The 12869-nt window shown below is 38.3% G+C and overlaps 1 protein-coding gene across 1 annotated transcript; it reads right to left on the reverse strand.

Moving 5' to 3' along the window:
* Positions 1 to 10092: 10092 nt before the first annotated feature.
* Positions 10093 to 12086, reverse strand: LOC110886982 (berberine bridge enzyme-like 13). Its single transcript, XM_022134872.2, has one exon. The coding sequence runs from the start codon at positions 11987 to 11989 to the stop codon at positions 10295 to 10297; it is 1695 nt and encodes a 564-aa protein (XP_021990564.1). The 5' UTR covers positions 11990 to 12086; the 3' UTR covers positions 10093 to 10294.
* Between the last annotated feature and the right edge of the window lie 783 nt (positions 12087 to 12869).

Below are 12869 nucleotides of genomic sequence, written 5' to 3' on the forward strand. Positions count from 1 at the left end.
TTAAACTACAGTTAAAAGATGTTAAAATAATTTAAAACCCAAGAATCGTTAGACAAAAATCCTGCAGACGACTGAACACGGGGCCGTGCTCAGTGAGCATGGGGCCGTGTTCGAGGTACTGTTCTGCAAAAGTTTAGTTATCTTCGGTTTCTTTCACAGAAAATGGCCAGCAGGAATAGCGGATCATCTTCACGAAATAACCGAAATGGAAGAAGGTCGTCCACAGCAGAAGATTCCCTAGTAAACTACGTTTACGCCTTGAGGGAAGCCATAGACGAAATGACGGGAGTAGAAGAAGCATTAGTGGACCGTATTAATCATCTGACGGTAGGATTGGAGGGCTGTCTTCGAGAAGTAAACCTCCTGCACCAGAGGTTAAACCTTCTCGCTTCCCCGCCTTTGGTTCCCGTAATAACCCAAAGAGCGTGGAATGTAGTGCCCGAGGTCATCATTCCGGCCGAATGGCACGCCATGCACCAAGTGCCTCAACAAAGGGTGGTGCAAGGAGTCCCGGTGAATGTTCCTCCTCAAGCCACTGAAGAGAATGAAGCTGCTTTCTACCTCCCAAGGGAGATAGAAGAGTGGCTTTGAACAACAACCGAGGAGCCGTCGACTAAAGGGTGTTACTACAGCGGGAAGCTATTTCCGAAATTTTCCTAAATAAGTAGAACCTTTATGATAACCTCATGTATCCCCTAGTTATTTAGCTAACTATATGTAATTCTCTATGTTTGCAATGATATGATGGTTTCTAAGGTTTGATGGTTATTAATAAATAAAACACACTCATGGTGGTAATGGATGAAAAAGGGAACGAGAAAAATGGCCCCATGCACAAAGAACAGAGCAACCCGACACAAATCTCCATCACAGAAGGCTCAACACGGGCCGTGCCCAACCAACACGGCCCCGTGCTGAGCCACCTGCAGAAAAACGCCCAGTTCAGGTAACTGGACACGGGCCGTGTTCAGCGGACACGCCCCCGTGTCCAGGCTTCTGTCTTATTTCTTTAATTTATGTTACTGACACCTGACCACGGGGCCGTGCCCGGTCACCACGGGGCCGTGTCCAGGATGCCAGTAACATAAATCTTTGCTTTTTAACCCACTTTTACACATTCTAATCAACCGAAAATCTTATTTTTGGGACACATTGAGGACAATGTGTAATTTAAGTGTGGGGGGGATGCTAAAACCTTGAATTTTGCAAATCCTAATTACAAGCCTTACACAAAACTCTATTGGAACCGCTAAACACCCCAAATTTTTTTCAAAAACTTTTCGTTTTTTTTTACTTGTCTTGGTTTAATTTGGGAATAACAATGTAACACCCCAAAACTCGTATTATTAATACGTAAGTACGTTGCCATGTTAATTAAATGAAATACAATAACTAGGTTATTAAACTTAGTTAAAAGCCTAACAAAATAAGTAAAGGAATGAAACTTGTGGCAACTATGATGGTGTGACAAACTTGAGGGACTAGAATTGCCAAATGTGAAATTGAATTTAATTAAAACAAAAATCACACACACATAAGGAGTGTGTGTGCGTGAGATCGATCAGGAGAAGAGGAAGAAAGGGGTGAAACCCTAATTCAAGAAATCATCAAATTGAGAGGGAAATTCAGCTCGGATCTAATGCATGTACATGAATTCATGATCATCTAGCCCTATAAATCACTTGGTAAGTTGTAATTTATGATTTGGTAATTTCGTATGAAGTGGGTTATGATGGAGTCACGAATTAGTATGAATTGGGTCTGAATATATGTTATAAGCATCATATAGAACATGAATTATACAAGATTTTGATGTCATTTGATGCTTTGACATAAAACCCACTTGTAGTGGTGAGGATGGTGATATGAATGAATTATCCATGTTCAATTCTTGTGTAATTTTGATGTATGATGTGGTATATGATGAATTCTTGTTAGATGAATTGAGCATGATATGAGTTACTTGATGTTTAGTGGTGTTGATGAATGAAATCATGAAGTTGGAAGTGAGGCATGAAATACTTGTACATTATGCTTAGATAGTGGTATGCACACCAAGTGTTTGATGAAATGTCTAGGTGAGATTTCTAGATGAGATTGAATGCATGTAATGGATGAAAATGTATAATATTTGGATGTCATGTAATTGGTTATAATTGAACATGAGAAATATATTTTAGATGAAATACATGTATGATTTTTGGTTGGTTATATGATTTGGTAAAACGGTGTGCATTAGAAGGTTGTACTCTAGGCTGAAGTGGTATGATGTTCACCATATGTTTGAATAATTTCTTAATTGAAATCATGGAGTAAATGTACACTAAATGTGAAGCATATGAGATTTGTATAAAGGAGTAATATTGGAACGATATCGGTTTAGCTAATATGTGCTATAGTGTTAGTTGTAGAGACATGAGAATGCTAGTATGAATGAAATGTATTACATATATGTGTGTGTAAGTAATTATATGCGCGTACGTGTGTCCTAGAACATGAGTATGAAATGCATATAGTGTTATTAGTATGGTTAACTTTATCAACGTAACCGTATCGTTATAAGGATGAGAACTTGCACGTTTAATAGTTGACTTTCTAGAAAGTCAACGAATGTGAGAATAGTATGGTAGGCTTCCTAACACGAATATAAGACTTGAGAACTCATACGGAACATGTTATATCATTATGTGTTGTGTATGATGACATGTAGAATTATATGAGCTTAAAAAGATGTGATTGTTGATCTATGCCTTATGTTGTTAAAAATTTGATTAATGAAAGTCTAATGTAAGGTATGAATTAGAAATGATGGATGATATGTATGAGTTTGTATGTTAACAAAGAATATGGATGTGGTGACATGAAAGGATAGGAACTACATTAACACGTACTCAAGCATGGAAGGCTAACGGGTCAAGATGAGGCAAGGAAGCGGCTACGAACACGGATGCACGAATGCAAGTGATTTCCGGAATCACTTCTTAATTTGTTAAGTAAGGTTACGTTCTAGTTAATTAGTATAATGGTTGAGACAAATAATGGATGGGTGGTATGAAACCAACGATTTTGCTAAGTGGATGTAATGGGTCAAAAATGAGGTCTTGATGTTATAATGAAACGAAGAATAAGAAGTGTCTACAGAATGGTAACCGGGTGACGGGTAGGATTGCATAAGCACGTTAATGGGTGAGTGGAAGTGCGGATAATGTAAAGGTTTTTATAGCTATAATGTTCTTGTAAGTTCTGGGCTAAATCGAATGTGTTGTTGAAGAAAATATGAACGGGTCAAACAAGTCATAAATGAATAATAAGTCGATAGTTCACAAGTTAAGAATTTCCTTAATTCGGATATGGGATTTCAAGTCCACAAGGTAGAATGTGAATTTACAAGCATGTAGGAAGAAACGGGAGGTTAAACGGGTAAACGGTTCAAAAGATACGCACGTTTTAGTGCGTACGGACGACGAAACGAATCTGCAGAAAACTGCAGATTCTAGAGGGCGTCGCCGACGGGTGGGGGGCCGTCGCCGACGGGCAAGGGAAAAACCATTTTTGTGCTGACGGGTTAATTTCCTGTCTACGGGTTTTTGGGCTACGGGCAAATGCAAGGCCCGTCGCCGACGGCCCTAGGGGCGTCGGCGACGGCCTTCCCAAGTCCCAAAAGCTGAAACTTCGTTATTTAAGTTATTTGACGTACCGTGGGCTTCGGTTTGATATCCGTGGACTACGGAGGACTTTCCAAACATGATTCTGATGGTTCTTAAATGTTGATAGGCCAAAAAGCTAAGACTAAGACCCATATTAATAACATATGATTATGTAAGAGGTACGTGTGATCTAGTACATGATCGTTAAAGTATGTGCGTATGTATAAAGATATGTATAAGTATATGCATGTGTGTAAAGATCGTGGGGAGGTATGTTCATATGTAGATGTGTATGTATGCATGCAAGTAGAGACATGAATGTAGGTACGTATGTAGAAGTGTATAGATATGTACGAGAACATGCACGTATGTAACAATGTAGGAAGGGTATGTATTTGTGTAGATGTGTATATACGTATGTATAAAGGTATGTATAGAATATGCTTGTATGTTTAGATGTAGGAGAGATATGTTCGTATGTAGATGTGTATGTATGCATGTGTGTAGAGATGTACGAATGTAAGTGCGTATGTGGAAGTGTATTTATGTATATATGTGAAGACACGTACAATAGTATGTATATATGTGAAAGCATAGAAATGTGTGTGCGTATGCAAATGTGTATTAGTGTATGTATAGGAGTACGTGTGATCGTAGACATGAACGTAGGAACATATGAAAGTAGGTACATGTGTAGAAGTGTATCGGTGAATATATGAAGATACGAATGAATGTAGGCATGTATGTTTTGAGGTATGGGGGTATGCGCGGGTACATGTAAGTATGTATGTACGTATGATGTGTGTGTGAAGTATATGACCAAAAGTGCACATACGGATGTGCGTAGGTACGATGTAGTATTAATTGTACATGAGGGAATGGGGCTTGTATATATGTGTACATAGCCTTAATATGTTTGAGCACTAAGTTACTAATCATGTGCCTTGAGAATGAAATGAGATTTGCAGGTATGCTGTGGTAGTCCATCGTGAAGTTTTGAGGAATTGGAATGCAAGATTGTACTCGGAAGGATAATCGAAAAGTCTGGCACACATAGAAAGATTGCGGCGCGGTCAATTAATTACGTATGATAGATTATGAATGTAGACTATCAAATTTTAATGATGTGCATGTTTGTGGTGAATGTAGGTTACACGGTCTATCGTCGGTATAAAGTATTGGAGGATTGAAGATCGAGTCAAGGACAAGAATTGTACGGGAAGAGTAGTCACATAGCTCAAACGCGTATATGTAATTGATGTAAAAATTCAGAACGAACGATGTAAACCCTTAAATTAACTTTAAATATTTCTAGTAACGAACCCCAAGTATGATACATGACTAAGATAGAAAGAAATTTTAAAGGCCCAAATTTTCCGCTGCGTCATTTTAAGGTATTACGTTTTAGGGCGTTACAAACAAGTTCTAAAAACGTTATATTTTTACAAATTTACAACCGATAGCGTCGTGATAACAAAGAACCAACATAAGAAAATTACGAAACGGCATAACAAGTCTAGTTAAAAATTCGATTATATATACTTGATCGCATTAAAAACCCATTCCCACAAAAGTGAGTTTTGAGCCTTTATTGAGCATACAAATATACATCTTTAGACTAAATGCTCATTTTTCGTTTCTTGTGTGAATAGCCGCTTGGTTCTTACAACTCTAGAACTTGCCACGACGATACATTCCCGGTCCTTACCAACTTAAACCCAAGTAAGTAAGTGATGGAGGCATTAGGACTAACCATATTTTTCTTTCTACACCATTATTTTTCATTTTTTTTACCACCTACCCAAAATCCCACTAGTTAGCCCCTTTGAGCCTAAACCTTTCATTTCATTACCCTAAAAAACCTTTTTACCCACCAAAAACCCTTTTTTATTTTTTCACCCTTTATTTTTAGTAACAAGCTCGGTTTTTTCGTAAGCTCGCTATTTTATGTGACTTATCAAATATATATATATATATATATATATATATATATATATGATGAAGTCAAAAACAAACAAAAGCTATATAAAAGCTTGTTTGGAGAAATACTTCAAAATAAAGAGTCACTAAAAACAAGGTGTGTCACGAAAACCGACGCTTTTTACGATTTTCGCCCTTTTACTAACCACTAACCCAACCACCCACCTTTAACCCAAGCCTAACCCTTCACCCAAAAAGTCCTCTTGATATTTACAAAGGTAAAAAGTTAAAAAGGAGGAGGATTGATTGCTTGGCAAGCCTATGGAAGGCGTAAGTTCCATGCCGCTCTCGAGTGATTCACTAAAAATACACCTTCGGCCGAGTGTTGAGTGATTCCCCGTGAGTTATGTGAACTTGTATATAAATGGAATTTTAATAAGGCATGCTATGCCCGAATAAGTAATTCATCCTGTGAAACGTTCTAAATAAATCATAATGAATAGGATTGTAAATAAATAAAAATAAAACTTACAAAGATCTTGGATTCCCGACACTCTATGACAAGCCAAAAACTTTCTCTTCTACCTATTCCATTTGGGGAGTGTAAGCCACATTTAAAGAGTTTTGTTTGAGGACAAGCAAAAGTTCAAGTGTGGGGGTATTTGATGTGTGTAAAATGCAACATATAAATCACATCAATTAAGGCATAAAACTAACCTTTTTAAGTACTAATGTTGGAAAAAGAGTGTTTTTGTCTTCCTTTTGTATTTTCAGGATGAAATGAGCTCAAATTCACAAAAGAAGCAAAAAGACAACTAATTCTAGCATAAATACAAGAAAAGGAATAAAAGTAGACTGCCCGGACCCTCAACAGCATCCTCCAAAGCAAAGAAGAGAAAACAGAAGACTGAACACGCCCCGTGCTCAGCCAGCACGGGGCCGTGCCCAAGAAGCAGCATAAAAGACAAACTTATAGAAGCTTCCATTGCCCACCACGGGGCCGTGTCCAGCGGGCACGGGGGCGTGGTGAAAGTACAGCAGGCGCATTAATTGTAATTGCGAATTACAATTAATGAGGAGAGAGAGTGTCAGACGGGCACGGGGGCGTGTCCAGCGGACACGGGGCCGTGCCCAGCCTTCTGTTCAGCCTATAAATAGGGGTGCTTGGTTTCATTCCATCTCATCCCTTGGCACACCACCTCTCTCACACTTCATCCACCACCCACCACCACCATAACACCATCATCCACCACCATCATCCATTGTCCATCGTAGAGTGTGTGAGTCGTCTCGGGATCCAAGATTGATCGTAAGAGTTCTTGACAACCAAGGCCATGTTTGCCTAAGTCTCTTACATCACTTGGTGAAGACAAGTGTTTAGTATAATACTTTTTATTTTCAATTTTTTGCACTTTTTATTTGGTTTTGTATTAATGACTTTAATAACTAGTTACTTATGTTGAAGGTGATCTTTCCTTATCGTTTGTCCGTGGTGTCTTGGCATTATTTTACTGTCTATATAAAATAAAAGATTTTCACCATTCATATCTCCACGGTCTATATGGAGGTATGTTGGCTACCTGGTCGGGGGTTAAGGGAACGGTTTGGTAAGGGTCTTGCCCTTGTTCAGCGTTTAGAGGTCCTGCTTGGGACCTGGGTCAAATTTAGTAGGATCTCCTTCAATGCCCATAGGTATTGGATGGCGGGGATCCAAACTCTTTGACCCCCTCATAAGTTAACTACTATTAATACTATAACCCGGCTATTTAGGACTGTATCCCTGCTGACTCAGACTACTTAGTCGAGGGTAACGTCACCGCCGAAAGCGGGGCCTACCACAATTTGCATTAATAACTTAATTCATTATCTTTCAATAATCCGACCCTTTAGGATTGTATCCTTGCTGACTCAAACTACTGGGTTGAGGGTAACGTCGCCTTCAAAAGAGGGGCCTACTACAATAACTAAGATAATCTCTTAAACAAGTGCAAAAGTGCGAAAATAATCAAAGGTTATACTAATACACGTGTCGGATCCAAGTGATTCATCTTGTCTATCTGTTTTTATTTTATTTTTCAGCATTTAGTTAGTTTTTATTTTCTTAGTTTAAAAAACATTTTTCTCACTTTTTGATTTGATTAGACGTTGAGGATAAACCGGTATTAAAAGCTCTTGTGTCCTTGGACGACCTCAGTATCTTACCAACACTATACTACGTCCACGATGGGTGCACTTGCCCATATGTGTGTTTAGTGTTAGTGAATATCGTGTTTTATAAATTTAAAACTTGGCTAAAAGTGTAAAAAGGGCTTAAATATACATCAAAAATATATTACACTACACACGCATCAGCTATTTAACATAATTATTGTGTGATCATGAGGTAGGCAATTTGTTAGATCTCATATCATATTCCCTTTCTCATCTCCTTTCTGTAATTCTATTCTTCCCATCCCCCATTCTTCAGTTATCAATAGAATTCATCTATCAATTTCCCTGTTTCATATTTAGTCATTACAGAATTTTCTCAGAATTAGGCAACTGTCAGTCGAGTCGATTTGAGTATTATAGGTCAACGTCAACTTTTGGCTTTTAAAGCTCAAAACGACAGAGAAACTAAAAACAAAAATGGGATATATAAGCTTACCACATCTTTTGATGACGGTACATCATCACAAATCTGGTTTCGTGAAACATTGCCGGGTGCCACCTGAAAAATTTCTTCTAGAATATGCTTCTAGTGCACCTCAGATTCTATCGTTGTATCTTGACACGCTACACAAATTGAGCAACCTTGTAAAATACAACAATACCTAAAACCCCAAAGAGCAGACTGACCCACTAACCTCCCAATCAACTTAAAACAATGATGATTATGTATGCTATTGACTACTCAAAACGTTTACATGATCATTTCCAATTAGTCTCCGAGCACGTGAAGGCACTAATGTTGAAGACATTTTCACTATAATCTTCATATCATCAGGTGAAGTGGCATAGAGTAATTTATATTTAGTATATCAGTCTCAACGGACTATATATATATATATATATATATATATATATATATATATATAGATTATTTATCCTTTTCTATGAAATAATTTATGTTACGAAGCTTTAGGTTTTAAGATATGGTTAGACTATAAGTAGTGGGCATGGGCGTGAAGCCCATGCCAACTCATCTATTTCTGGTGATAAACAATGGTACGCGGGCACCGAACTCTGATACCAAGCCAGCCTCCACTCCAAGAAGACCTTCACGAACGTGAATCAAGAGTGAGAGAGAGAGAGTGCAACCATTTTTTAGCTTATTACGCAGTGCCACGTCGCACATCTTTTTCAGTTAAACCACTACAACCTTGTGAAGATGTGGTTTAGTTAAAGGCTCATTGCCTATGTGACAACAACTTTTACATTTTTTAGTTAACTCTACGCGTGTGTTTTTGAAACACCAATTTAGATAGTTGTTTGGGATCACATTGGTCCATTTAACGGCAAACTACTAAGTAATTCACAGTGTCACGTGTCATAATTCTGTGAGCACAGTTAAAGTTTTACCACTTCTTTTATTTGTTTTTCAAACCCTATCATTTTTGGTATTTTTTACTTATAGTCCCTTTTGAATTCACCAATAAGCTATTTTTTCATGTTTTTATATGTTTATGTGGCATATGTTCATGTTTTTCTTATTGTGGGACATGTGTTTTTATACCCATTTTTTGAGTGGTGTTTTTCTTCAAGAACTAGAAAAAATGAGTAAATGATGGGACCCATGAACTTTTAATATATATAATATAGAGAGAGAGAATAAGTGGTGTAAATGTGTGATTAAAAATTTAAAAGGTGGTGATGATGTGGCAGTGTTTTTATGTGTTTTTGTGTTTTCTTATTGGGTGGATTTTTGATCTTTTTGTATGGTGAGTGTTTTTCTGATGTGGCAGCTGACTGGACACGTTTTTAGGTGTTTTTAGTGGGTCTTATTGTGGATGCTCATGTGTTGATTGGTTGGGGGCGTCAATCATGCTACCTCAGCAAGAGGGTTAGACAGGAACACCACCATGGAGGGATGCTAAAGGGACACGAGTGGGCTCACGGGAATGGAACAACTGACATGGGGAAGTGTAAAGGAGGGGGGGGGGGGGGGCGTTAGGGGCATGTAGAATGGTGATTGGTTAATGATGGTTGCTTACGTACCGTCTACATGACCCTATAGGCTTTGTAGGATTTAAACTTATAACCAATTAGTTGAGACACATTTACCAACTCATGCTCTTGAGGACATCTCTAACTTTAATTACAAACGATCTAATAATTTCATCTTAATCCTTAGATGATAATCATCACCTTTAAAACAAATATTATTATTAGGTAAAGGTTAGTTAAAAATAAAAACATTTTGTAAGCTTAAAATGAGAAAAGAAAAAGAAGAAGAAGCCGTAGTATGCTATTGCAAGTTGCAACCATCAACGGTGATCTATATTCTTCCATATTCTATGTCTATAAGTGATAATGCAATCTTATATAAACAATGACAATATTTTCGATTCTCTCATCAACCAATAGGAGTCTTACACAGTAAATTTCTTTAATATTATTCCTTTCCAAAAGACTTGCCACAAACACGCTCTCTTGAATGACATTTTTCCACTATCACTTCTCATGCTTCTTTACCAGTTATTAGTTATTACATGCCATAAGATAAAAAATAAAAACAAAAATGACCCTTAATGGTGAATTACCTTCCTACCCTTTTTGCCCTTTCCACCCTTCTTTTTCTTTAACCCATGCGGCTTGGTACGTTGGAACTTTTGAGTTTTTTTCAAGGGTAAAACTGGGATACTTTGTTCATGCTTGAAGAAGTTATCAGGATCAAACTCAGTCTTGATCTTCACCAACCTATTGAAGTTGTCTTTGAAGTACCTTGTCCCCCATGAAGTTGCATTTACAACACTTGTGTCATCACCATTTTTATCATTCATTCCAAGATCAAGATCTCTATAATTCACATAAGCCTGTCTTGGAGACACTGAAACATATTCACTCATGTAGTCATACAGCTTTCTGATCCAGTCAACATGCTTGTCCATAGCTTCTTTTTCAGGGCTCATCCAGTTGTTCACATACTGAATCTTGAAAATTATACCTTCTCTATGAGGAAATGGAATTGATGATTCTGCTATTCTAGCCATCATTCCTCCATATGGGTTCCAGACCATTATTGGGCTTTCTTCTTGCAAGAATCTTTGCCAGATTCCTTCTAGTCCAGCTTCTGGAATTGGGGTTGTTACGAAATCAGACTTTGCTTTAAAATAGTTCAAGAAAGCTGGTTTTCCGGCGAGTAGGGCTGCGGTCGGGACGCTTCTTGGGTAGCCGGCGATGAACAAGACGGATTCCAACCAACTCATTTCCAAGCAATCTTCTTTTGTTAATCCCAATTCTGGGAAATTTTCTCTCATGATTTGTTGGAGTGTGTTTACATCACCAAGAAAGAGTGCATTGTATGTTGTAGTTATGGTTTTTTGAGTTGTGTTTGGTATGTTTGAATTTTGGATCAAAACCCTAATGAAAAGGTTTTCATCAAGTTTGTCGGCAACTTGTTGCCACTTGTAAAGAGTCTTGGTGGCTCCTTGTTCCAATGTCCTTACGACATTGAAAACCGTGACAGTTTCAGGGACTGGTACGAGTTTAAGTTTCCAAGAAAGTATAACTCCGAAACTGCCCCCGCCACCTCCGCGGATGGCCCAAAATACATCCTCACCCATGGCTTTTCGATCCAATATCCTGCCATTTGCATCGATAATCTTAGCATCGAGTGCGTTGTCGGCTCCAAGCCCGTATTTTCTCATCATGGAACCGTATGCACCACCCGTGATGTGACCGCCTACACCTAGGCTCGTGCATAGCCCAGCCGGAACCCCATGAGTCTTGCTTTTCTCGGCAACTCGATAGTAGAGCTCACCAATGGTTGCACCGGCTTCAACCCAAACCGAACCATCTTCGACATCAACATTGATGCCACGTAGCTTGGCTAAGTCGATAACAACATACGGAGGGTCCATAACGGATGTATAGGACATCCCTTCATAATCATGTCCTCCACTTCTAACCCGAAGTTGAATCCCAAGCTTTTTTGCGCAAATAACTGCGGCTTGGATGTGGCTTTCATGTAATGGGGTGAAAATAAGCTCGGGTTTTACCGCATAGGAAGCGATGCAACGGAGATTTTGTGCGGTTGAATTCAAGAGGGGTGTGAAAGAAGTGTTGTTTGGGGTGAAAAAGATGTTGGAGAGTTGTGTTATAGAGATTGTATTAAGGGAAAGACATTGATGGAAGCTGTCTTGAATTGGGTTTGAAGCACAAAAGGAGGAAAGTGATGCTAGTAAGAGTAGAAGCACAATGAATCTTGAAAAATAAGCCATTTGAGTTTGTGAAGAAATATGAAGGATAGGGGTCACATTTATATGGAATGGGCGTTGATCTTTGATGACCGATGACCAACTATATGAGCTATTGCAAATGTCATGATGTAGAGGTTTGACACATTCTTATGTGGTAGGAATTTAATTCTGTTTTATGAGAATTTATTGGTAGGTCATTAAATATATTTTTTTTGTTGAAACATTCCAAAGTTTGTGGTCATATTTGACTCCCAAAACTTCCACTTTTTACCGGAAGGAACCCGACTCTTATATTTTGGGAAAAAAGTTGGTGGGTTATAGTAAAATTTTAACTTTTTCCATTAATAGTTTTCAGACTTTTTTTAACTGATAATTTTTTTAATCCTCTGTTATCGGTGGAACTTGAACCTAATACTTTTCTCTTCCCAATTTAGGTGCTTTTAAATGATTTGCCTTTGTCAATGGACCACCACCCCATAGTCCTTGCATGATGCCCCTCCAAGGATGAAACCAAGAAAATGAAGGATGAGTCTACCCCACCTAGTTAATTTATTTATTTTTTTAACCTTCACCGCTGTAACGCGTGGCCCTTCAATCTAACATTGTATACGTTGTGCCTTAAATTTTAAGCTCCGGCCGCAACGCGGCGGGGGTAAAACCTAGATAATATTAAAAACCAAACATTAAATAATAAAACTCAAATTAAACCTAAAGGGTTCCTATGTTAATTACTTTAATTATAGGGAGTGGATATGAAACTTCTAAAGGTTTCCTATGTAAATTACTTAGACTAGAGGGTATGGAGAGCCCCATCCTCAAGAGGATGGGCCGCCATGTCATCGTCACGTAGAAAGGGTTTGAGGGTGATGGACTTAGGGGGTGGGGGATGAACCTCTTTATA

This window comes from Helianthus annuus, chromosome 10 (assembly GCF_002127325.2).
Source record: "Helianthus annuus cultivar XRQ/B chromosome 10, HanXRQr2.0-SUNRISE, whole genome shotgun sequence".
NCBI lineage: Eukaryota > Viridiplantae > Streptophyta > Magnoliopsida > Asterales > Asteraceae > Helianthus > Helianthus annuus.